At 40.6% G+C, this 27,841-nt stretch overlaps 1 protein-coding gene across 42 annotated transcripts in view; it reads right to left on the minus strand.

The window, feature by feature from the left end:
* The window catches only part of PTPRD (protein tyrosine phosphatase receptor type D), a 1,992,390-nt gene that overhangs the window by 142,868 nt on the left and 1,821,681 nt on the right, over positions 1–27,841 (minus strand). For 17 of the 42 annotated variants that reach the window (XM_053297923.1, XM_053297924.1, XM_053297949.1 and 14 more), the window contains 6 exons: positions 26,651–26,860; positions 22,924–23,084; positions 18,945–18,959; positions 17,661–17,773; positions 6,580–6,699; positions 4,362–4,459 (listed from right to left, as the gene is read on the minus strand). In XM_053297923.1, the coding sequence (XP_053153898.1) occupies positions 4,362–4,459; positions 6,580–6,699; positions 17,661–17,773; positions 18,945–18,959; positions 22,924–23,084; positions 26,651–26,860 (717 nt within the window). The remainder of the gene's footprint in view (positions 1–4,361; positions 4,460–6,579; positions 6,700–17,660; positions 17,774–18,944; positions 18,960–22,923; positions 23,085–26,650; positions 26,861–27,841) is intronic. The other 25 variants (XM_053297943.1, XM_053297942.1, XM_053297941.1 and 22 more) reach the window with 5 other exon arrangements.

Raw genomic sequence — 27,841 nt, forward strand, 5'->3', positions numbered from 1 at the left:
AAAATGTTGCATTGGTACAAAGGTGATGTACAATACTGCTTGAAGTAACTACTGCTGTTTAAGTGGATAGGTGTGAATGCACACTACACTGTGTTATTGGAGAGGGACCATAGTAGAATACCTGCTTTACATGCAGGTTCAACTCCTGGCATCTCCAGGTGAGACTTGGAAAGACCCATCGGAAACCCCTGGAGAGTAATAGAAACATAGGAAGCTGCCTTATACTGAGTCCATTGGTCCATCTAGCTCAGTATTGTCTAAACTGACTGGCAGTGGCTTCCCCAAGGTTACAGGCATCTCTTGAAGATGCCAGGGAGGAAGCTTGGAACCTTATGCATGCAAGTATGTGCATGTGGCCCCGTCTCCTATGGAGAATATCTTACAGTGCTCATATGTAGTCTCCCATTCAAATGCAAACCAGGGTGGACCCTGCTTAGCAAAGGTGACAATTCATGCTTTTTACCAGAAGACTAGGTCTCCTCCCTGTACTTACTGCCAATCAGTGTAGACTATACTGAGCTCGATGGTCCAATGGTCTGACTTAGTATAATGATGAATGATAAATAAAAAGAGCCCCCCCCAAACCATACACATATATGTTCTATACTTTTATCTATATTAGTTTTAATCCAAAATATAAATATATTAACAATCTGAAAGCACAAATCTGTATTCTCACTTCATGAAATATAGTTTCAACAGTCAAATTGTTTAAGTACCTCCTTGCGCTGTGCCATACCACAGGAGTACTAGCTATGTGTGGAATAGTTCATTCTACACATCAGATACAGAAACTTGTCAACTCCTTTGAAGCTTAGGACTCCCGCTGGAACATCCCTTTGGGACTTTTTAATATACACTTCTTACGTTTACAGATCTTTCTCTATATATTATATTATATTTATATCCATATAAAGTTTTCATCTTTACCTTGGAGAGTATATTTTATGGTTCCAGATTGTTAATGTATTTATATGTTGGATCAAAACTAATACAGATAAATGTATCGAACATATTCCTGTGCTTAGCGGGGCTCTTTTTGTTTATCAGTATACTTTTTCTGAGACCCTACAAGGTTTTGTATAGTTAATGACTCAGTAAAAGGCAGTTTCCTATTATCCCATGATACTGTGGGCAGTGGAAACAGTAGTAACAGGTGCAGGTTCAAAGGGAGAGAGAAACAGAGGAGCATTATTCTTGTTAGAGAGACTACTGAGAAAGAAGGTTGTATTGATTTCTACATAGCCATTGACATTTATTATGTCAAAGTACCTAGAAAATGTTAATGCTATCAATATGGCTGGTCATAGATAGAGCACAATGTCAATTAATTCTTGAGGAGTGTTTAATCCATGGATCACTGGTAGAATAGCCAGAAATGCTGTGGTGGAATTCTCCTTGAACATACCATTTGGATACTTTCCCTACCTTTTTGTGTGATAAACCATATTGTCCCTTTCAAGAAGCACAAATAGTTTATGGTGTTTAATGGATGTGGTCCACGTCCCTTCATCTACAACACATGAAAGCCATTTGTCTACAGTGTCAATGTGTATCTAGGGAGTTGTAATCCATGGGCTATTAAAAGAGTATTTTGTAAGCTGTTCCTGTTATGATTCTATTATAACCCACAATTCATGAATTATTGATGGGAGTAGTAATAATGGCTTGATGCTACAACAACACTGAACATAATCCTTAATCTATGAAAAATTTACCCAGTGGACTAACACATCTTCTAGAGCAGTTCTGACATAAGGTAATGAAAAGAGCACAGATCTCTATCTGTCAGTCCTATAATGCATTAATTAACTGGACACCAAATTTAAACTCAGAGCTGATTAAATAAAATGATGATATACAAGTATGCAACCTGAGCGGCCTTCTATCCCTGGAGATTTCAACGTTTGGTGGGGTGAGACAGGGCTGCATTCTTGCAGCCACTTTTGTTTAACATATACATAAACTCGGTGGTCTCTTGCTTGACTGTCCCTTCCATTCACCTCCCGAAACTAGCAAATAGGAGTATATCCATATTACTATATGCAGCAGACATAGCTATCATGTCTCAGACGCCATTAGGTCTAAAACGTGCCCTTAGACTCTTTACATCCTTCTGTGCCAACAAGCTAATAAAGTAAACTACTGTAAAACGAAGGTAATGGTTTTTGCCAAGTGCCCAAGGTTACATAATGGGCTTATGCATGGACATAAAATCGAACAGTTGAATTCCTTTAAATATTTATGTGTAGTCTTTCATTCTTCGGGTTCTAGGAATGCTCATATCAACTCAATTAGGCAGACTGCTCAACTTGCCATAAAAAAAATTAAATCTTATCACTCCACGCGAGGGGCATTATTTATTCCAGTTTAGGCTTTTTACTGCCAAAGTGTGTCTTTTACTTCAGGTTTGGAGGGATATCTTTTTCCTCCCGATTTTGTCCATGTGGCACTGGGGCCACAGAAACAACTGCGCATGTTATCTTGCATTGTGCACTCTAAAGGGATGTGCGTTTTAAGATTAATTTCCTCTTTTGGAAAATCTCCATGGATGCCCTGATGACTTTTACTTAAAGTTTGTATTAGCAAACATCAATAAGGAGATTATATGCAGAATGGCTAAGTTTTGTAATATTGCCTGTAAAATTCACACTGAGTCTGTGTAACTGTCTTCTTTCACTGGTCAATGACTGAAATAAATATGTATCTATCACTCCCCCCCACCCCATTTTTTCCTGCCCACATTTATTAATGGCAAATTTCAGCTGCATTAAATTAAGCTCAATTTACTGCTTCATTCACTGTTAAACTTAATGTGCTGATTATGGATGACAAAGATCACACAACTTTGCACTTCCTGGTTTTTAGATTTTTAAATCTTATGCCTTCTTCTTGGAGGTTACTGTCTCCAAATTGTTTATATTTTTGACACATCAGATACTGACTGCTTAAATATGTACAATAGCAAATTATCTATATACTTATTTCTCCAAGATGTGCTGGTTCTAATGCGTGGCGGAAATCTCGTGAGAGTTCACGAGCAGGACAGACAATGGTGGAAATCTCACAAAAGTTTGTGAGCAGGACAGAGAATAGCAATGGCGACTGGTGGAGCCGTGCCAGTGGGTGGAGGCAGCCAACAGGTGGAGACAGCTGGTGGAGCCACGCCAGCGGTCAGAGGCAGTTGGCTGGTGGAGGAGGCTTGCGGGGGGAGGAGGAGCAGGTGGCTGATGGCAGAGCTGTGCTGGTGGGAGGAGGCAGCCGGGTGGCGGAGCCGCACCAGCGGGAGCAGGAGGCCAGCCGGCGGAGCTGCGCTGGGTAATTGGAGGGGGAGGTGGACGAGTAGGAGAAAACGGGTCAGCGGGAGGAGGTGGCTAGCCGGCTGGCAGAGCCGAGGAGGTGGCAGGCCGGTAGAGCTGTGCCAGCCAACTGGAGAAGGCAGGTGGCCGGGGGCGGCTAACAGGCAGGCGTTCGGGGAGAAACAGCTGGTCTCAACTAGCGGCGCAGATGCTCTGTGCCCAGGCCCGCTAGCTTCCAAGTAATTCTTTCTACTAAATAATAGTTATGCATGAAAATATCTTGTCCTTTGAGAACCCTTTCCTCTCACTTTCCATGAAGTTTCTCTTATCTCCCATTTTCTCCTTAGCCATTCCCACTCCTCTTCCATTGCCAGAATGTGAAAGATAGACAATTTTCTTTTATAGTAGATTTTTACAGGAAACTTTACCAAGAGCAGCATTTTATTTGAACTCTCTTGTCTATTCAAATGGAAAATTTACTCATTCAGAACACTCCCCATGACAAAAGCATTTGGTCTAAAAATCATCTGAAATACAAATTTTTCAGAACTCTTTGGGGGGGAGGAAAGCTATAGTGCCGAACATACTTACTTGGAAGCAAGACTCACTGGACTAAATGTGGGTTGTTTTTGGTACCAGTTTAGCCAATTCAAATTCTATCAGCCCATGCAAAAGTGATGAAGGGGTGTGCCAAGAGCACACCTGTTTGGCATCCTCTATAGACATGCCGATGCCCTCTTGGTGTGTCCCTGTATCATGTATGGGAGCTGTTCATCTGAATGGCCCCTAAAACACGTGCTTGAAATACTTGTTGAAACAAGTATTCAGATTAACAGGGTCACAGTGTCTAGAAGGGCTTCGGGACATCAGTAGCGGATGTTCCAATGGGCATGCTTTCAGTGAACTCCCTTCTTAATCACATGTACATGGGCTGGAATAATTTGAACTGGCCCCCGTTTAGGCTTAGAATCAAAGGGGACACTGAAGTGGACCCATTCAATACTAACTACACCACTTTTAAACGATCAGTAAATTTGCCTCTAAGAAGTGTGAAAAAATTACCTCATATTCTTGAGAAAACTTCAAGTTGTCATTAGCCTTTAGCCTTTCAATGTGATCTGCAAGTTCCAAAATAGGTATTGGTGGATGGCTAGCCATACCTGTTGAAGGAGAAAGAGATGACAATAGCATTTAAAAAACAATAAAAGAAGGGATCCAAGACCCGGACTTAGAAAATACAGCAGGTAGAATGGCTATAAATGTGTAAAATAGTAAAGATGTTGTAAGGTGACAGAAGCAGGCAGATAGTTTAGTCACTCAAAGCAAGACATGCTCTGGAGAGATGAGCTTTGAAGCCAAAATTACCAAAAAAATAAAAATAAAAAATCACCAAGCATATCCCCAAAGCTAACATTCCTGGTGTAAAAGAAAAAAAAAGTTATTATGCCAAGACTAATGAGGTTAGCTAGGTGGAGAAAAATGAGACAGTTAGACCTGATGTTGATTTCTGCTTTGAATAATGACTCTTAATGCCATATCAAACCCCTTTTCCTGCGCTGTATGAAATGGAAACTGTGTTGGAATTAGGTGAACAAAAGGTATACTGGGGACAGGGAGAAGCCATTCAAATAAGCCTAGAGGAGAAAGAATACTACTGACGGAAAATAAAGTGACTTATGAGGGAAACTAACTTGAAGAATGTAGGTTACCAGGGTAACCAGAGACACTTGAACCTGCAAAAGGAAATGATAAAAAATAAATAAAACAAAGATGAAAGAAAAGAGAGGGAAATAATCATTTGTAACAAAATAAAACAAAATAAATAAATGGATAGCTTGATACTTAGAAAGTGATTGCTGTGTTTCAAGGACTGGAGAACTCACTAACATGAGGCTTACTTAAAATGGCAGGGAAAATCTAATGATTTATTTATTTTTAGATACTTTGTAAAGTTTAGGACATTCACATGCAATTATGAATTGCCAGAGTAACATGCACTGCTCCTTACAGACAACAGTCAATAAAGACAAGATTAGACATCAGACATTTTGAGCTTCAAAAATGTTTTCACTAGTAGCAGATTGTAGAGGCAGGGGTTGTGCAGACTCAGTTCAGTTGAACACAAACATCTGGCTTATCCTAGTACTTCAGATCTCCTCAACCCCAAGCCCCTTTATCAACCCCCAGAAATTACCTACAATCTACTTCAGGTGTAAACATCTTTGTCTACCAATGGAAAAATACAATGGAAAAATAGTGTACAGACAAGGCTTAGGGAGAGGATGGGATAGATACAGAGGGGAGGGGAAGGGGAAGACAAGGGGGGGAGAGGTGACAGGAGATGTGGGGTCAACTAGCATGACCTGCCATCTGAAGGTTTCAGCAAGTCCATTTTTGTGGATATTTATTAACAACCAATCAATATGGATGGTTTTCCACCCACCAAAAACATTTTCCATTTATTTATTTATTTATTATGTTAATTTTAAGCACGCCTAGAATAAAAAAGAGCTTCTTGCAGGGAGACATGTAATTGGCTAAAGCTTTCTAAACTAGTGAACCCCATAATGTGTCAAAACTTTAAAACAAAACATGGTAACTGAGAGGGAGGAGGGGGGGCTCAAACTGGAAGCCAAAGTTTCCACAGTTCAGGCTGTTTCACCACCATGAACTTGAAGAGTATGATCTAAGAAAGCTAGCATGCAGCTGCTGTAGCACAGCTTAACATAACATGACATGACCAACAATTCACAATGTGGATAATTCGTAAAATAGCTTTACTACATATCTTTTTTGAAAGCTAGCTTTATAAAGTTCATAGGAAAGACAGCATCTCGTTCAAATCTTGTTTGTGGCATAGAAAATAGTACTAAATACTATTCTGTAGCCCAAGTAATTACACAATAGTTCTTTTGACTGTGTGGTCTACATGGTTATATTATAAAATCAAGTGAACCAAAGGAAGTATTCAGATCCACAAATTATGGAAACTTCTTCTTGGAAGAGGAAAGCTATTCAAACATAATATTTTTTATATGAATCAATTTTAAGATCTACCATTTCATCATATGTGATATTTAAGCTGGGGGAAAGAGGTTTTTGTGTTGTTTTTAAATTAGAAGCTTCAAAAATATTTAATCCAGATTGAGCACCCCATTGAAAATATAAAAGTAAAAGCGGCACAAGAAAATGCTAGGCTTATTCAGAAATGGAAGTTGAAAGATGGAACATCTTAACAGTGATTGAACAGAGAAAATAATAGAGACAAAGATGTTTAGACCTTTTCGAGCGAATCGTGGGAGAGAGTTATTATCATATAAGGACTGAGTGGTAGTTTGGCTAGAGAGGGAGGACACAGAGCCAATCAGGGAGGCGTAGGGGACTGAATTACTGCTCAAAGCTGTAAAAAGTAAAGCCAATTGGAAATGGGAAACAAATTAGTAACAGCAGTAGAAGACCATCATATTTAGTCAGTTTACACAAAGACAAATGTATAATTTTGCATGCACAACATTTCCCTGGACAGTCAGTGTTGGAAAGAATACTCAACTACCCTAACATATCAAGGTATAGAATCATACAATTAATTTTTTTGGACCAGCTTACTGTCAAAATGGATTTTAATATGGTAACTTCTGCCGAAGTGGATTTTTCAGTAGGATAACTGTTACATGGCAGTTAAGTATTATTCCAGCATAGTAATCGAGAATAAATGATTACACATTTTAACTAATTAAGCCCTATTTCACTGTGGGTTTTGTTGCTCATATTGATGCATTCAGATTCAAAGAAGCACCAAGCCCAACAATTAGTTCTATGTTCTATCATTATATTTATCAGCATCCTTCTGCAGCTCATCAAAAGGTGGCATAAAATCTTTTTTTAGCAGAAGGGATATAAAAACCCAACAACTTCTGGAATTAACCATCTGGTTATTATTGCAGTGTAGCATTCTTAATTTTATGACTAATACAAATTGAGTGCCTTTCAGCAATGTTTCATAGTAATCTTATAAAAGGAAATAATTATAAGCATACAGGGTTTTTTATGTCCATCAGGTGAATTCCCCTCCCATAAAGATTTATCTCTGCACTGTTCATGCAGTCTAGTATCCACAGATGAGTGCTACTGTTAATATATACCAGTTTTTTTAAAAGCGTTTTTGCTGTGGGTACATGTTAATGTTAAATATTGTTCTAAGCATATGCATGAGGTTACAATTGACCATCATTGACTATATGCACACCAAGAGACCACTGTACTATGTAAAATGCATTATGCCAACAAAGTTATTTTATGCATCTACAATACAGGATGCATACTTTTGCTGGTACACATTTACATCATTCTATATATCCTAGGAGCATGTATTAACACATATGTAGACAAACAGATGGAAGGCCTCCTACATGCTAGTAACTCAAAAGGAACAACATGCCAATATCTGCTCCACTGTATTAGAGTGGGAAAGGGGGAAGAAATTAAGCCACATAGAAACATAAAACTATGAGGACCTATCTCAAACCAAACAGGAACAAGAGTAAGCATGTATATCTGAAATTTCATGAGGAACTGGCTCATGGTGCAAAATGGCTCTAGTATTCAGCTCCACAGAAATGAAACTATGTCATGTGTTTGGTTTTTATTCTGGAGAGTGTGGTAATTTTATAATTAACATAAAACCACTATGTTACAGTTACTTATATAGTAATACCGATGCATCACTGTGAGAACTAGCAAAACTCGCCCCATTGGTGAAAGACACATCTTCAATGCAAGTTCTCATAGCAAAATATTCACATCTGCTCAGCTGCCACCAAGGCACTAAACTAAGAAAACAAATATGCCCCAAGGACTGATTCACACTTTACACTACAGATGTTTTGCTGCAAATATACCACTGTCTCCTGGTGAACATTGTCAAGAGGAGATACATTTATCGTAATACACAGAGACACACAGTAGAAAGCCAGGATTAGCAGCTACTGCCTGGCATGATTTGGTCTTCTGTTTACAGACATGTTTCATATCTAATACTTTAGAAAGTTGCTCAAGGCAACTATTTATACAAGGTGGGAAAACCCACAGCTGAACAGGAGCAAATTCCTTTCCATTTTCTCTTTTTTAAAAGCATGGCCTTAAATGAAAATCATTTTCTCATTTCAGCACAGGGCAAACATTGCATCTTATTACAGCAAATGGCTCAAATGGAACTTGTGGTTGAGAATTCCTGCTTCTTGTGCCTTTCAATTAAATATGCTTACTGCTTAGTGCAGTTTTAGATGCACTCAGGATATGAGTGCTATGCTTTGCTTTAAATCCCACCATAAATAGAGCTGTCGGTGACTGACCAGGAGAGGGATCTTTGGGTCGTGGTGGACAGCTTGTTGAAAGTGTCAACTCAATGTGTGGCAGCTGTGAAACAGGCCAATTCCATGCTAGGGATCATTAGGAAGGGGATTGAAAATAAAATGGCTAATATTATAATGCCCTTATACAAAACTATGGTGGGGCCACACCTGGAGTACTGTGTACAATTCGGATCGCCACCTCTTAAAAGCACATTGTAGAACTGGAAAAGGTGCAGAAGAGGGCAACCAAGATGATCAGGGGCCAAGAGCACCTTTCTTAAGAAGCAAGGCTACAACACCTGGGGCTTTTTAGTTTAGAAAAAAAGACGACTGCGGGAAGACATGATAGAGATCTATAAAATCACACATGGTGTGGAGAATGTGGATAGAGAGAAATTCTTCTCCCTCTCACATAACACTAGAACCGGGGTCATCCCATGGAATTGATTGCCAGGAAATCTAGGACCAAAAAATTGAAATACTTTTTCACAAAATGCATAATCCACTTGTGGAATTCTCTGCCATAAGATGTGGTGACAGCCAACAAACTAGACGGCTTTGAGAGGGGTTTGGATGACTTCATGGAGGAGAGGTCTATCATCGGCTACTAGTTGGAGGGCTGTGGGCCACCTCCAGCCTCAAAGGCAGGATACCTCTGAGTACCAGTTGCAGGGGAGTAACAGCAGGAGAGCGGGCATGTCCTCACCTCCTGCTTGTGGCTTCCAGCAGCATCTGGTGGGCCACTGTGTGAAACAGGATGCTGGACTAGATGGGCCTTGGGCCTGATCGAGCAGGGCTGTTATCATGTTCTTATGTTTAACAATAGTGTTATTCTCTCTGCAGTGGAGTTGCTTTGTACTACATTCCTTCGCCAAATGCTGCTGCCTTATGAAAATGTATGGAGAGCACAGAGTATGTGAAACAAATTACTAGGGGTGTGCACGGAACCGCCACACTGCGGTCCGGCACTGGGGTGGGGGGTAGCTCTAAGAGTGGTGGGAGGGTTTACTTACCCCTCCCACCGCTTTCCGCTGTGGCGCCATAATCTGCAGAGTAATTGGGGTGGCAGGATACCTCCCTGCTGCCCCTTCCCTGCTGCTGGTCTGCAAAAACTCCCAGTAATCCTTTGCGCGCGCAGACATTGTGCGCGTGCTTCACGTCACTGACGTATGCGCGTGCAAAGGATTACTGGGAGTTTTTGCAGACCAGCAGCAGGGAAGGGGCGGCAGGGAGGTATCCTGCCACCCCAATTACTCTGCAGATTACGGATCCACAGCGGAAAGCGGCGGGAGGGGTAAGTAAACCCTCCTGCCGCTCTTAAAGCTACCCCCCACCCCCGATCCGAACCACCCAGGTCTGGACCGGTCCGGAGGCCTTTCAATGGCCTCCGGATCGTTCCGGGCCCATCCCTACAAGTTACTATAGTGAGGAAGCTTAAAGATTTTAAAGGCCAGCCAGAATTGTTATTTGTTCCACTCCCTATTACTTGCCCTGAGACGGTCTCAAAACAGACAGTGGGCAGGCGAGAATGATATGCCCCAGTTTTAGTAGGACCTATGTGTATATTGCGAAATAGGGAGCCAAGCTTTGAAGAAAAAGCAGGTTGCTCACCTGTAACTGATGATCTGGAAGAGATCCATCGACATCCATAAGCATGGGCTCTGCGCCTGCTCAGGGACCACGCGGCAGCCATGCCGCAGCTTGTCAAGGCATCCAAGCCCCGCCCCCATGCCTACAGCGTGCTATTTAAAGGCGGGCTACTGGATGCCATGTTCCTCAGTTCTTGGATAACTGCCGTGGAGGTCGACCATCCAGTTATGAAGGTGAGTTCATCAATGTTGACGGAAAAGGCAGTGGCCTGCACACAAGTATGCACATAGCAGAACACTACTGCAGAGGGGTGGTTCAGGAGGGTCTTATGGATGTTGACTGATCTCTTCCAGATCATCAGTTACAGGTGAGCAACTTGTTTATCTGGATCGAGATTCATCAAGATCCATAAGTATCGGTGTTTAGCAAGCTCACAATGGAGGAGGGTGCAGTAGTGATTATTGTAACACCCTTTCTAGAACACTTCTCCTGAAGTTCACCTCAGCAGCAGTGCGCGCATCTATGGCGTAGTGCTTTATAAAGGGTAACTCTGTGGATCATGTAGATGTCCATAAAAGATACCCCTGAGAGGTGTGCAGCCGAAGAAGTGTATACCCGAGTGGAATGGGTCTTGATAGCTTTTGGAGAAGTCTTGCCTTGCAATTTGTAGGTGAACAAGATGAATTCGACCAACCAGTTTGATTATCTTTATCTTGAGAAGCAAGAGCCTCTGGCAGTGCCTTTGTAGGCTATGAAGAGGTGGTTAGAAGATATGAAGTCCTTGGTCCGTGCTAGGTAGAACAGGAATGCCCTGCGCACATCCAGAGAGTACATGGAGCATTCTAGTGCGGTCGTAGGGTCTCTGAAGAATGTTGGAAGGACAATGTCCTGACTCAGGTGGAAGTTGGTGACTACTTTTGGTAAAAAAGGGTGTAGTCTAGGCACGTCAGGACCTTATCCGGATAGAATCTCATATATGGAGCAACTATCCTCAGAGCTGTAAGTTCACTTACACGTCTTGCCGTTGTAATGGCGATTAAAAAGGCTGTCTTTAAGGAGACAAGTTTTATGGGTGCTGTAGCCATAGGTTTGAACGGAGCTTGAGACAATGAGAGTACCAAGGAGATACTCCAGGGTTCCACTGGGGCCCATGTAGGCAGATACATATTCAAGAGACTTTTCAGGAAGGCTTTACTTTCTGGATGTGAGAATAGAGTTTTGCCATCACATCCTGGATGTTTCGATGAGAGGGAGGCTTAGTGGACTTTCAAAGAGACGTTGGCCATACCCTGGGTTTTCAGCGTCGTCAGTTAAATGAGTACATCCCAGACAGACACTAGCTAGTAACTCCAGGAAGTTTATATGCAACTGGGCCTCGTGTGGGGACCATTTTCCTTGAATCTGGTGACCTTTGCAATAGGCGCCCCACCCCAATAGGGATGCATCCATTGTTAACCAAATTGATGGAGATGGCCTACTGTAAAGCGTAGGTATTGCCTGTGTTGTTCTCTGATGCAGATGTGGAAGTAGGCATCTTTTAAATCCAGTGTAGCAAGCCACTTCTCTCCATGGAGAAGTGGAAGTATTTGTTGCAACGCCATCATTCGGAACTTCCTGACACTGATCAGCTTGTTGATCAGCATTAGAATCACGAGGTCCACAATGAGGCAGATGCCCCCATCCCGCTTTGGGATCTGAAAGTAGCGGGAGTAGAACCCCTCCCGACTGTGCGCCCATGGCACTGGGGTGATTGCACCCTTCTTCAACAGTTCTTCCAGTTTGTCCTGTAGGGCTATGGACAGCGGAGTAAACTTCATTCCTGTAAAGTGAGGGGTTGTTTTGAACTCTATGGTGTATCCTGAGAATATGATCTTCAGGACCCAACGGTCCGAAGTTATGTGGTGCCATGCAGGGGCATGGCTTGCCAGCTTGATTGAACTGCATGGCAATGCTGGTATGTTGGTGGAATCCGCTTGCCCAGATGTCAAGGCCCCCGCAGGTGGGAATGGAGAGAAGAGTAATGCCGGTGGGTGGTCCAGACCCTCAAAGGTGCTTCTGAGAGTCCAGTTGCTTGGTATGTTGTGACAGAGACGTCTTGGGTTTGCCTTGATAAGGGCATTTATTAAAAGGGTGGTACTGATTCCTGTAGTCGTGGCAATCTTGTTGCCTGAAGGAAGGTTGTTGCTTGTTGGAGTAAGAACGGTACTTTGCACTATAGGTAGAGACTGAAGCTGGATAAGTAAACATCTTAGCCGTGAATTTCGATGTTTTGAGTTGTTCCATTGTGGCATCTGTAGATTCACTGAAGAGTCTGGTGCAATCAAAGGCCAGGCCCTCAATCTTTTCTTTCATGTCAGTCTGGAGGTTGGTGGATCTCAGCCATGTATGTCTGTGTAAGATCACAGCAGCGGTCAGAGAGTGGGATTTGGATTCTGCTAAGTGTTTTGCAATGCTTAACTGTTGCCTAGTCAGGTCATCAGATTTTTCAAGGGTCTGTTGGAACTTTTTCTTAAAGTCTTCAGGGGATAGGGTGTCCAAGTCACCCTGAAGAGATTCCCAGAGGCCATGATTGTATTTGGCCATACAGGCTGAATAATTTGCCATCTTAATTGACAGGCAGGAGGTGGAGTAAATTTTTCTCCCTCACATGTTCAATTTCCTCCCTTCTTTTTCAGTTGGAGCTGTGTGGCGCCTTCTGGATTTGGAGGAAGTGACACAATCGACCACAAGAGAATTAGGGGCTGGATGCTTCAATAGGTGGATACGGTAGAGGTTCTCCAGTCTCTTGGAAGTGGGAGTGGATGTGTGCAGAACTTCCCAGGCACACTTTGCTGGTCTGGTGATCACCGGGAGCATGGGTAAGGCTGCGGGTTGGGTAGATTGTGCTTTGGCCATAAAGTTGTTTACCGGGTCATCTATTGTGGACAACTCCGACTGTAGGTCCAAACCTAGTGCTTCTGCCATGGCACATATGCGCTTATAGTAGGCTTTTATCTCTTTATTTGGAGAAACATAAGTAGGTGGAGGAACATCAGTGGGGGGATTCACCAGGCTGTCCACCTCCTCCAGGTCTGATTCAAAGTCAGAGGAGCCGTAGTGTTCAGAAGCAGATGTAGTCGGAAGAGGGGACACATGTTTGTGTTTCCATGGTGGTGTGTTGTGAAGGATGCAGGGTTCCTGTCTGGGAGCCTACAGAGCGCAAAGAGGGAGATGTAGTTTGCGTGGTTTATTGTGCAGTAAGCAGAGGGTGGGTTTGTGAGGCCTTGGAAGCAGAGGAAATCATCTGGCTTTTGGAGGTCATTTGAGGAGACACTTGTGTCAACATCGAAATCATGGGAGCATGCAGAGTTGATGTTGGAGGGACAGTTTTCCGAACCGTTGCTGTTGATGGTGCAGAAAATGAGACTGGTGTCGGTGCTGGAGATAAGGAATCGACCCTCAACATCGAGCGTGTTGGTGTCGATGGATGGATGGTGTGTACATGTTGAACTGCTGGCACAATGTTGAGAGAGGGTTTCGATGTTGAAGACACAACTGGTGTCGAGGGACAATGCTGGATCGCAGAAGGTGACAGAGTACACTCTTATATCAGATTTATAAGTTTCTGTCTTATAAATATTCTGTCTTCTGGAGTTTTGCCGACTTTGAGGTTCCTGGTGTCAAGACGGTTTCTTATGTGCGATGTGCACTGACCATTGACATTGAAGGCTTGGCTGTCTTTGATGTCGAGGGAGAAGATCTTGACGTCGAAGTTGACACCATAGGCTTATGATGGGTCAACAATGTCAAGGTAGACATTTTTTACTTATGATGAATCGATGTTGATGTAGGTGTCGAAGCCAATTTCGAGTCGTGGTCTGTCAGCCAAGTCAAGTCAAAAAACACTCCAAATGTAGTCCGTCAACCAGAAATGGGTCATACACTAAATATCCATCTATTTTTAAATGAAGAAATGGGCCATACACTAAATATCCATCTATTTTTAATAGAAGAAATCCCCCTAAGGGCACTGAGGAACCTATCCGATGACAGGAGTGGCAGATCAAGGTCCAAACGTGATGGCGGTCATCCAAGAACTGAGAAACATGGTGTCCAGCCTGCCTTTAAATAGCACGCTGTAGGAGTGAGGGCGGGGCTTGGACGCCTCAACAAGATGTGCCATGGCTACTGCGTAGTCCCTGTGTAGGCGCAGAGCCCATACTTTTGGATCTCAACAGATCTCAATCCAGATCATGATTGTTTTTCCTGTAAACTGGATTTGATGTTATTGTTAATAGTCTCTGCTAAATACAAAAACGATTGACAGGAGCAGAATCTGGGATGTTATTTTTCTGTTTAGTGTGTGAGTGATTCATTTAAATAAACTGCAGGAAAATGGCATGCAGTGGGAGGACAACTGGTTAGCTAATAGGCAGTTTAGATGAATGAGTCCATCTTCTCCATATGCTTAGTTAGTTGTTTTCAAAATAAATTTCCCTTCCTCTGGTCTTCTCCATATTCACAAACAAGGGACTACTCTTACTCTGGAACTGAGTGGTAAATAAATTCCTACATAAATATGGACATTTCAATTCAATGGTATTTATTTTTCTTATGTTCCAAGGGTCTTTAAAAGATGGTAGTGAGCTCTAATGAGATAAAGATTTAATTACAATAAACTTATATAAATTACTTCCGAGTGTGACACATTTGGAGCTTCAGTGAAGACAAGCAGGGGGTCAATTTCTAAGAATGTCTAAATCCGATTCCCCTAAATGACAAGCAAATTAGAGGCATCCTGGAGCTTGAGGTCTATGAAAATCAATTCCCAGAGTGCTTAAAATCATCCAGTCAGTTCTCTGAAACCCAAAGTGAGTTCTTTGTGTGGATTTCAGTCATTTAAATCTGTTGTGAAGGCTTTATGATGATTCTGGTCTCCTTTTTCACTAATTCCTGCAGGAATTTAATTTCACTAAATGCAGGAATGTGTAAGACTTATTTTTCTAGGAATGTTACCACAGAAGAACAATAAAATGACGGGCTATCCTTAACTAACACACAACAGACTTATAAACAGAAATCCTTTAAGCTGCTGGGAAGCTGAAAATTTTCATACTGTTTCAAATAATAATTTGCAGAGGTGTGACCCACTTTCTGGCACGTGGATCCACCTAAGTAGTGTACATCTGAATGTTGCACAAATACGGATACAGAATCTCATTTTCAGAAATAAAACTGCCCACTACACACCTTTGTGCAATTTGTACATGTCCAAGTTCTCTTCTAAAAGTGTGATGCAAAGTTTAAAAGTGAGGCCAGTGGGCACAATCCTGGCTTCCCTTGATGTTTTCATTTTATAAGGAGATGTGTGAATATAGTCAGAGGTATTTGTTCTTCATGTTCTACATGCTATCTAGACACACTGAATCTCTCTAAAATCCCATGAAGAATGTGTTCCCTGCCTTTTGTTAATTAACAGGATGTGTTCATCCTTTAAGTGTTTTCAAAATAACCTCTGCGTTTGTTTTGCTATGCTCTGAATCTTAGTAACTTCATTAAAATACAGAACTCAAATGATTGCACAAAAGTAAGCCACACTGGAAACAAATATATTTTACAAAAAATGCTGCTAAATCACTAGAATAACGTGGAACGGTGACTTTGCACCCATTACTTTTCTTAAATACTACTATTATATTGAATTCATGCTTGTGAATGTCAGGATCTCTCTTATCCCAGTAACTCTATGCTGAAGATACAAATTGCATTCATTGAGATGTAATGTCAAATGACAATATGATATAATGTCATATGAAAATCATGTCTATAGGATTTCCTCTGCAATGGCACGATGTCTTAGTCATGGAATATTGAACAGCAACAGGTAAACTGACCCTCAAAAAGAGGGAGGAGATTCCCCCCCCCATTCCCTTCCTTTAGCATTTCTCTGTTTAACTCTGCCCATTATGTCATTCCTTATAGATCTGGTTTAACTAGAGAGATTTCTCAAAATCAATTCCATAAAAGGAGTGTATGTGTTTCATGTGTGGAGTATGCATATGTGTTGCAGGGATTTCAGTTTTTCATCCTTTTTGCATCTTTCTCTTGTCTATTCATGGTATTCATATACTCTTGACAAAATTAGAAATTAGAAAATGCTGTCATTGTATGTATGACTACCTCAAGATTGTGTGTGTGTGTGTGTGAGAGAGAGAGAGTGAGAGACAGAGAGAGAGAGAGAGAGAAAGGGAAGGGAGAGTGCTAGGTTGTGCAGCAGTGCAGAGGAGAGATCTGCTTGTGCTGCTGAAGCCACGCTCCATATTGTTTCATGCCTTACAAACAGCCAACATGCATGCACATGTGCACACATTGGTAAGATTCCTTTTTTGCAGTGTTTCATCAATGGGCATATGAAAGTTGATAATGTAGGGAGAAGAAGGCACAAATGAACTGAAGATCTGAAGAAAAAAACAAAACACCCCTGCATATCAGTGGAACACTGCATATGCAAGGTGCTTTGTACAAAGTTTGGAAATAAAAATGGGGCAATGAAGAATTCCTAATCCATTTGTTCCATTAATGAAACAAATTCAGATAATTTGGATGAGGAGAATGCACCCCTACTCAGAAATATAACCTGGTAAAAGGAAGAATGCCGTTTAAGCTTACCAGAGTTCTTGGAAGAGTGGTTATATATTAATGTTCAGTGTAGGGTTTTTCTTTTTAAAGTACAGAATGCATTTTGTACAAGATATAATCAGAAAGGCCAGCACATAAGCCTATTTTTCAACTATTCACACTCTTTCCATAAAATTTCCCAACTATTTCCTTTTTCTAGAACATGCTAGCCTTGTCCATGGTTAAGGGTTGCATAAGCATTGTTAACACTAACCAAGGTTCCATATGAACCAGGATTTGAAGTCAGGGATTAAAGTTAGTTTCAAATCCTGCTTAAGATGGAACCATAGTTATTAATCATGGTTTATAGTTATAACAATTCAACTATACTAGAGGCTACTAGTGAAAGGCTTAGAAACAGTCACACTTGACAGGTAGGGAGCTAGAGGGAAGAAGAACTGTTATCCTAATTGCTTTGCCACGGGGTTTGCTATTTCAGTTCCTGAAAATAGTTATAGATGTTCTTAAATAAGGTCCACTGAGAAAGATGCATAATTAACTGAGTTCATGTCCCCAGAAAGAGTCCAACTGGAATGAGGAACAAGTTGTACAGCTTGTTTCAGTAACTGGTATCTCGGAAAGAAAAATGTTGAGAACACACACAAAAAATGTTTTAAAAAGTCTCTTCGGTAATCAAACTAAAGACCTCACTGAAACATGAATTAAATTCAGCATGTTAAATCCAATTTCTATCTCAGCAAAAATAATCAGATTCCAGGCAGGTGCTATACAAAACTGAAAATAAGAATGCTTTGCATCTTACCTGGAGTTTGAAAATTAAGGCGTCGTAGCTCTACTGGATCTGTGGGATGGTGAGAGGGAATCTCCTTGCTGTTGGGTATACTACTCTTTCTAGAGTCTGTCTCTGCCCTTTTCCTATATGGACAAAGTGAACACACTCATTAAAAGTTTAATCAAGAAGTTAATTATCAATGAGCAGAGCTATATCTAACCTTCTCTCTTATTTTAACATTGGTTCTACAGCTCTGCATTTTAAAGAAAAATGGGGACATCGATTTCTGTAAAATCCATGAAAAACAACAATGCAATTTCTTTAAAACAGTAACAACAAAATAATATTACATAGAAACACACTGTTTGACGCAAACATGAAGCTATAGGTAAGGCATCTTCATGTAGCCAGTGCCTACAGACATCATTTACAATAATGGGTTTTCTGGTGGGACACTGGCACAGTCAAAAGATAATGAGGCATACCTAAACCCTGTTGACATGAATGGGATGCAAGCCCACAATAAAGCACTAAATTTCTATTGATTTCAGTGAAACTGAGGCATGCCAAACTTCCCTGGATTTGGCCTAGTGGTTGCATCCAAGGGCATATGAAGAATCCTTAAAAAAAATAGGGGGTTCCCAGCTTTATCTATAAGAAAGGAAGATTTTAACATCCTTCCTTCAGCAGCATACACAAACTGAATGTTTTCGACACAGCTAGCCCAAGGACAATACTTATTCTGATTAGCATCATTTAAAGTCAGAGCCAGGTACTCTTACAAATTGATTTCATGCTATATCTAATATGAAAGATTAAGCATATTTTTTCCATTGGCAACTCTGAAACAGAAATTTCTACACTGTTTTAGGACATACTCATGACTTTTATAGCTAGCCAAATCCATTTAGATTGGAAAACAATGTTTGGCATCCATACCAATACAGTGCTGGTGCTACAGGTGAAGGGTGATTTTAGCTGCTATCTCCTTCCCTCTGAAGTTTTCTGTGCCTCCTGAAAATGAGGGTTGTGCAGCCATCAGGAAGCACTGTGGGCTTCAGAGGGAAGGGAGACTGATGAAAATTCTCACTACCCCTTAGAACCAGTGCAGCATCAGTAGAACCAGCACTGCATTACTCCCGATATCAGCTATTCTGTTTTAAAAGATCCATTTTCCAGGTACATCTAGAAAGCCACACCATCTGGAGAGGTACATTTTTTGGAAATGTATATATCTGGGTACATTTTCTGTATGTACATTTTTTTGCTTTCCTTTCCTGAGAAAACAGAGAGCAATTGTTATTCATATCTCACCTGTCGGGTTTACTACTCCATTATTATGCAGCAGAGAAGGAGGGGAAAAGGATAAATGTTAGTAGGCCAACGACAAAAAGGATTAACTATTACAAAAGGGAGTCCTATTTTACAACTAAAGTACAGTACACAGGATGTATACTTTATTCAGATTAGAAAGTAACAGGCCCTTCCCAATATTTAATAGTCTCTAATGACAGAAAGAAAATGGAAGCAAAATACATTTTCAAGAAAAACATTTGTGATTGAAGAAAACAATATTTTGTTTAATTTTGTTTGGGAGGGAGAGTGTGTTAAAGTGATTCTTTTTTGGCCTGTCTCTTACAAATATAAGGTCACGGTCTATTGCATATAAAAAGGTGGAAGATGCTGAATTCATGCTTCATAGATGTATACTTCTAGAAGAAAAGCTGTTTGCATCTTTGGACACATCAATATTCAGCAAATCAATCTCATGCTTTTAACCTTATCTACATCTATAAGAACCAAGCTTGTTGCAATTAATTAAAAATGCTTCCCTTCCACACATAGAACGAACACATGGGTCCAAAAATAACTCAAACAAATTTTAAGTGAAATTAATTAATTAGAAGAAATAGCCCATTTATGCCTAAAGAATGGATAAACTAGGGAAAAATATTTGCCACAGATACAGGTAGCTTAAACTATGTTCACACTCTAAAAATAAAGCACCTACATCTTATTTATCCCTCTTTCCATCTTTCATACAAATGTAGGATGTTGTAAAGATGTGTTTTGTTTTGTTTTTAGGAATAAACTACATTTCTTGTTAGCACAATTAAAAAAACAACAACAACTTGTTCTCCAACATATCAATTTTTGTTATTGTCCTTTAAAAAAAAAACAATCTATAGCAAAAATATGCACATTTAAACAAGTCACACACCTGATCTACTTGCATAAACAATGCATAATGGAAATTCATACAATACCATATGTTGACTTGTATACATACACAATATAATTGTGATGATCATGGCATACAGCTCATGAAAACCCCAAATCCACAATCTCAGAAAATTAGAATATTACATGGAACCAAGAAGACAAGGATTGAAGAATAGAACAATATTGGACCTCTGAAAAGTATAGAGTGTACTGTGCTTGATTGGCCAGCAAACTCACCTGACCTGACCCCATAGAGAATCTATGGGGCATTGCCAAGAGAAGGATGAGAGACATGAGACCAAACAATGCAGAATTGCTGAAGGCCGCTAATGAAGCATCCTGGTCTTCCATAATACCTCATCAGTGCCACAGGCTGATAGCATCCATGCCATGCCGCATTGAGGCAGTAATTGCTGCAAAAGGGGCCCAAACCAAGTACTGAATACATATGCATACTTATACTTTTCAGAGGTCTGATATTGTTCTATTCTTCAATCCTTGTCTTCTTGGTTCCATGTAATATTCTAATTTTCTGAGATTGTGGATTTGGGGTTTTCATGAGCTGTACGCCATGATCATCCCAATTATAACAACTTAAGGCTTGACTTATCTCGCTTTGCATGTAATGCGTCTGTCTCATATATCAGTTTCACCTTTTAATTTGCATTACTGAAATTAATGGACTTTTGCACGATATTCTAATTTTCCAAGTTTCACCTGTACTATATCCTTGTAACTCTAAACAATTTATTTGATCACTCAGTGATACTCAGGCAGCATCTATGCTACAAATTTATATTGATTCCATGCAACTTTAACTGCTAAGGCTTTCCCCAACAAATCCTGGGAATTATAGTCCGTGAGATACTGATAACTGAAGTTTTTGCTTCCCAGTGCTCTGCTTATATGTTTGCAAAATAAACACATTCACTCATTTCACTTAATGAGGCTGTTCTTATATTCAGCCAAAACTAGGCTAAGGAAGCCAAGCCTGGCGTTGGTGGATTGTAAGCGCCACTGGGAGCCACATGGCTCCCAGCAGCGGTAAACCTGCCAAAGAGGCCTGCCGCTTAGTCAGGGTTATGGGCATGAGCACGCCCTTAACCAGGGCTAAATGATTCTTTGTCAGCACTGTGTGGCTCCAACACAGCAGCAGCCAGTGCCAGGGGAATCCCCACCATGCACTGTATACTCACACAGTGCATCATGGTAGTTCCAAGGGCTGGGGCAACACATCTCAGCCCCCGACCCTCTGTGCTGCCCGAGGCAGCTGCACATCTGGGTGCGCAATCCCGTGAGAAATCAGATCGTGAGAAAGGGCTCAATATTTCTGTGTTCTTTGGTTCCTGGAACCTGAAACAGTTTGGTATTAGGAAGGCTTAACAACAATTATCCTAAATTGCTTCACATTTTCAGCACACGAAAAAGATAGGTAGATATACTGCATGACATAACACGCTTTCAAAAGTGTAGTTATTTTATCTGTAATATTTGTACACCGCCCCAAGCTTCCGTCTCTGAGCAGTTTTCAGCAACATAAAACAAATTAAATCAGAAATTAAACCCTTAAAACAATTTTAAACCACAAGTCTAGTTAAAAAGCTTGGGTAAATAAATGTGTCTTTAAAAGTTGTCAGAGATGGGGAGGTTCTGATTTCAGCAGGGAGCACTATTAAATATTAAAAGTATTTTTAGCTTAAGAACATGATTTTATCAATTGCACTCAATAGATTTAAAATGCTTTATTTTCCCCAAAAGGTGAACTGCAAAGGACTGCTTTATAATATGCATTTCAGACTGTGGCAAGTTCTACAATGACATCTGGCTCTGTAATGAATGTACATATTGACATCGTTCTCAAAGCATGAGATGGGCTCCATTTCTTTCCATTTCTGAAGGAAAACTCCATTTCTGTGTTTGCTAGCTGTGCAAACACAGCTATGCCTGATTCCTGTCATTCCATTGCCTGATTCCTGTCACCCAATCTCTTTATCTGCAGATACAAAAGGGTTAAAACCAATGTATCTGTGGTTCCTAGAAGGCTGTGGAGGTCATTTCCAGTTGCCATTTTGTCCACAGGAGTCATTTTGTGGCTCATTTTGTCAATTTAATTTTTTTTTTAAATGGTATGGTACTTTATTTGGCCCATTTTCCCTCGTAAAAAGTTTTTACCATATTTCTTAGGAGTCTAGGAACCTAACCTCATAAACTTGATGCCTCATTATTCGTGGTTTTATTACCCATGATAATCTGTGGGAACAGAACCCTTGGGGATAATGAGGTCCACCTCTATATTGGCTGAATTGTGCAGCTACCACTTGAATCATCAGTAAGGGACAGAGGAGGATGGTGTAAACCTTAGATTGTTTCTGAGAAGCAGTCATGTGAGACAGACCCACTGCATCCTACCAAGGGCAATGTTCTCAAATTGGAAGTTGCTCCAGAAGGGGGAGTGGCAGCAGAACAAAGAATATTTGGCATCAACTGTACTGCCAGGTGACCTATAAACCGTACTTGGTGAGAGCAATTATTAGCTGTGTACCTAGACTTCCGGGTTATGTTTCCTCAAACTTGTGTGTTACCTTGCTGAATTTGGCAAAAGCCAAATCTTCACATTATTGTTCCTTTCTTGGTATTAAAATAAACGATTTTCTTTCTGTTACATCTTGAGTGATCTAGCAGAGAAGCATTCATGGACCCAGGTTTCATGCACTGGGGCTCAAGCCAGCAGACTTAATGGAAAGAAGATAGCATAGGCCTTTATACCTGTTGTTATACCTAACAACAAGGTTACTTTGACAAATAGGGCTACACTTGACTTTGGGAAAGTATTGTTCCCTAAATTGCTTTTGCATTTCTAGTAGAGAAAGAAATCTATTCCAAAAATAGTCAAACATTCCTTGCCCTGAGTTCTCATAATGGAAGAATTTTGAGAATCCCTGATATAAACTGACCAACTTTAAAACTGATGAAGCAGACCTCTGTGCAAGAAACCATACTTTTCCTGCCCAATAAACACACCATGTGTATCTAAAGGCTGCCTGATCTTGAAACTATTTTGTAAACTTACCTTTTATACAGCAATATAGCTATAACAATACAGATGATAAACACAACTGCAAGAACTGGTCCTACAACCCAAATCAAGCCTTCTTCTTCATCTGTTATTGGCTGGGGATTAAGATCCACTGACACAACAGTTTCAGAATATGGGCTGGTTGCATACATGGTCTAGAGGGAAATAAGATTTAATCATTTAGTAGTGAGGATAAAACATTGCTACAAGAAAGAGGATTCTCATGAATGGAGAGGATGGGGTTATCTCCCCCTGCCTTTCATTTCCAAAGCTTTTATTCCTGTGATTATCTTTGCAACTGTTTCAAGTATGGGTGCAGGGGCTATCCCAGGTATTCATTGTCAAACAGAACTACAAATATAAAAGTAGACTAAACAACTAGCTAGAAGAAACCTCTCGGAAAAAGGAGAGCCACCAGGAAACAATCCACTGAACAGAATTAATTAACCTCAACAGGCACAGCCCCTGACACATACATGGCAGGTTTAAGAGCCAATTAGGAAGGCAACAAGTAACTTAAATGTTAAAATGTTAATGCTGTTGTGACTCCTTCCCACAATCCTCTTTCTACCCCCTGCTTAATAATTTTTTTAAGCTGTATTACATGCGGTTCAAACAAGTCAAGCATAAAAAGGTCATAAGAAAGAGATAAATTACATAAGAGGAGAAAGACAACTCATTATTTAGATCACCTCAGGAATTCTTCTTTTTGGTACATTATTTTCTAACTTTGTTACATTTCACTGATAAAGTCAGTAGCAAATTACTATAATTAAAGAAGTTAGCTGTGCATGTCCTTGATTAGTTTCCTTCTTCCAAAGATGTTTGGCAATGAGCACCACTGTCTGAGCAATATATCTCCAGGCAAGAGATAACTTTTTTAAAAAGGCATGATAAAATATACTAGTATGACATTCATGCCTCAGTAACATTGAAGAGGGAATTCAAGAAGCAGAGCTTATGACTTGTGAGGGATATGAGCAGCGCTGATAACAGTGAGTGTAAAGTAAAGTTGTGTGGTTGAGTCAGTGTCGACTCCTGGTGACCACAGAGCCATGTGGTTGTCTTTGGTAGTATACAGGAGGGGTTTACCATTGCCTCCTTCTGCGCAGTATGAGATGATGCCTTTCAGCATCTTCCTATATCGCTGCTGCCCAATATAGGTGTTTCCCATAGTCTGGAAAACATACCAGCAGGAATTTGAACCAGCAACCTCTTGCTCCCTAGGCAAGTTACTTTCCCACTGCACCATTAGGTAGCTCACAGTGAGTGTACTCATTCAGAAATGTGGGTGAAGTCAGTGTGCAATGGGATTGGGCCTGTCTCCATTCTCCGTGCTGAGCATAATGTCTGTAGGCAGTGTAGATGCACACACTGCAAATGCATAATCTGGAAATCTTGCAGCCTGCTAGCTGCCAAATGCATTGTTTTGTAACAATGGAAAACAGACTCCATCAATACATTAATGGACAGAGGACTACCTGTAATCTTCAGTAGCCCTTCATGAACTCACAACATATAAAATACTTTTGAAAAAAGAAGTTATCTGAAAATCTGGAAAGCATACAGTAACACTCTTTTCTGGACAACTCTACTTCATCCAGGCCACAGACTTCTACAAAACTAGTGGACACACATCCCTTTCTCTGCCACTCTACTTCTCTGCTTAACCACTTAATGATGTGTTCCCCCATTTCTTTTATGAATATATTATTAAAATCTAACAAATGGGAAAAATAATAAACAGTACTGTCAACATTTTGTGCGGGAAGAAACATCACATGCATCTCGTATCTTTATATTGGAATAAGCACACAAACATTGTTACTGGCCATGCTTGCAACACCTTTCTAGGGGTTCTTCCGTGTGCCTCTAAACCTTAGCCTTTCAGCCATCACTTGTCCTTAGCCTGTTTGGAAGAGAAACGCTGGCTGTATTTCATGCAATAGGTTGTTTTGGCCAGGCGGTTTGCTAGAAAGTGCTTTCCAGGTTTATTTGCAAAGAACAACAACAAACTAGAGGAAATGCCTCTCTCTGATTGCATTAGATCATAGGCACAGAGAGAGAGAGATGCAGAGCAGACCCAAATAGGGTTGAAAAGATACAAAACGAACTTTAATAGTCCCTTTTTAATTTAGAGTGTTTGATAGGGTTGAAAAGAGACAAAAGGGAAAGGAATGCACTTTCTCCGATGTACTTTGAGAGATAAAAAGGTTATAATAGACTCTCCACCTCATTTCCTCCCTCCTGTTATCAAAATTAAGCAAGTCTATGCCAGAATGCGTGATGTGCCCTTCTCCAAAATTCTATTCAGGTGATTGTCTAGGGGAATAACTCCTTCAGGAAATGTTTGTTGTCTAAAAGAGTGTATGGGGTTGCCACCCTATATAACCCAATCAATATCCAATATTATCAAGAGCAGGAACTCCTGAAGTCATAGTAAATTCCTGAAGGAGACAATCTACTAGCCTCTTCTAGACTTCCTTCAATGCCTTGGGGTATGTTTTTGACTAAAACACCCCCTCAAGCATGGTACTGTGAGTTTGCCATCTAGCCCTCTTGAAAGCCCGCACTCTGCCTGGGGTGCACTTGCATTTCAGTTTTGCTTTTGCAGGTGCCTTTGCCTCCTGCATTTGCCACATTTGCCATTAGAGGCTGTGCCTCACACTGTCCAGGTGCACCCAATGAGCTTGCTTTATGCTTGAGCTCCCCAGAGAAGGAATTCCGCAGCTAGATTCAGGTAGCTATGACAAGCACTTTCTCTTTTCTCTCACCCTCAAGGCTTTGTCCCCCTTCCCAGTACAATATCTTAGTAAACATGCTGTAAGTTTAACTACCACTTTTTCATTTTCTGGTCCCTCAATAAAACAAGTCTCCATTCTCCATTTTCCCCTTCCAGTGTCTACACACCACAGTCACAGTCCTGCAGGATTTTGAGCATTTTCTTGATGTTCATGGGTCTGCACCCATTTGATGCTAATATCCCCCACTTTTAGAAAAGCATAGACACAGACTGTCGCAGTTGTGTCCAGCAGACCAAGGTAACAACATGTTTATGTTGACACTAGACAAAAAGGCAGTGACGAGTAGGGGCACTGGCCCGAGCATTCACAACACTCCCAAGGACATAGATATTCCAAGCTGCGAATGGGGAAGTGGGTGGAAAAAGGCAGCAATGGCGTGAGAGACTTGTAGTGTCTCTACCTCTGATTTCCCGATTCTTCCCTCCAAGCGTGAGGAGGAAGAGCTGCTGCTGCAACTGCATCCCCCCATTCATCTAAAGGGAAAAACACCAACCTGCCCTGCTGCTTTTGATCTCCTCCCCATTCACTGGTAGGCTTGGAGGGATGTGCCAGGGGGTGCAGGAAATGAGTTGAGAGAGTTTGGGAGCATGCCATTGGGCACCCGAGTGCAGTTATCAGCCCTACAACCTGGCACTGCACTGTGAATGGGTACGATCTTGTTGCTCAACTGTGCATTGAATTTACTCACATTGGTGATTGTGGGAAGCAGGCTTTTGGGGCATATAGGGGGAGGCTGTCTCCGCCTGGAGAAGCCATTCAAAATAAGTAAGAGTTTTTGAAATGCGGCACTTTCCTGAGTATGTAGCTGACTTTACAAAAGACGATAGAACAGAAAGGTATGTGAATAATGCTACAGGAACTTCAGAGAGGTACATTTTTGGCACAAATCAACAACTTAAATCCTGTAGTCAACTTACAGATTCTGAGTGTTCCATAACAGCTAAAATAAACACAACATATTCTTGGCCGTTTTGGAGCTGCTTGTTCTCAAAACCACCATACTGTTTCTTATCCCCCAGGGTGAACTCAGTAGGAAGAACTTCAAAGTGTGCTGCAATATATGGCTTTAAATCTGCTTCTCTCCCCAAACGAATGCTTCTGCGTTTCCGCACTATCTCCTTAAGTAGCTTTAGGGTAGAAAAAAGGAAAGAAAGGGGAGAGAGGAAAACAGAGAGATAACTGTAAACAATATTAATGTAACTTATTGACAGGCTGATGAAAAAATTAAACACAGTCCTAGGAAATGCAAAAATACAATATATTCTCATTTTATGACAAGCTACACTAAATCTCAACACTTGTTATTCTTGACAAGCAGAAAGCTTCAACATACTGTTCATATAAGAAATATAGTTCGGTTTTTAGTAATTAAAATAGTTTTTCTTGTCTATTTTAAAAACACACACACACAACATAGACTAAAAGTACATCACACATTAGCCATGAGCACTGCCAATTTTTTAAACAATGATATAAGTCATTATGTAAATAATGAATTAAAAGATATCACATATTAAATGATAGCCAATACAATATTTCAGATTTTTTTCATAAAAAAAAAATCCTCATTACAAAATTGGGACAAACTAATTTAAAACTACTACTGTCAACACAGGAATTGGGACAAACTAATTTAAATTGGGACAAACTAATTTAAAACTACTACTGTCAACACAGGAAGAAAATGGTTGTCTATGGAATTTAACTCATACTGACTTTTCCACTACCAATTAATACATAGCAAAAACTGGATTTAAATTCAATGCTCGCCATCTAAAATGTGTTCGATTTCAGATATCCGATAACCAATGGAAAGTGACGGCTTCTTGTCTTACATTACGTAGCTCTGCCTTCCAAAATAAAATTTTTTCTTAACATTACATTTTTTCCTCATTGCATTTTTGCTGTGTTATACACATCAGAATACTCTAATGATCTAAAGAGAAAATATATTCAATATTTTATGGGGTGATAGCTTTGAATAAATGCTAATTTGCTTTGCTTAGGAAACACTTTTTCCCCATGCTTGTGAGTTTAGAGCTGCCGAAGCATTTCTGCCACTTCAAATATTTTACGTTTGTGTCTCATATCACACTACTAAAGGTTTC

The sequence above is a fragment of the Hemicordylus capensis genome, chromosome 2, assembly GCF_027244095.1.
Source record: "Hemicordylus capensis ecotype Gifberg chromosome 2, rHemCap1.1.pri, whole genome shotgun sequence".
NCBI lineage: Eukaryota > Metazoa > Chordata > Lepidosauria > Squamata > Cordylidae > Hemicordylus > Hemicordylus capensis.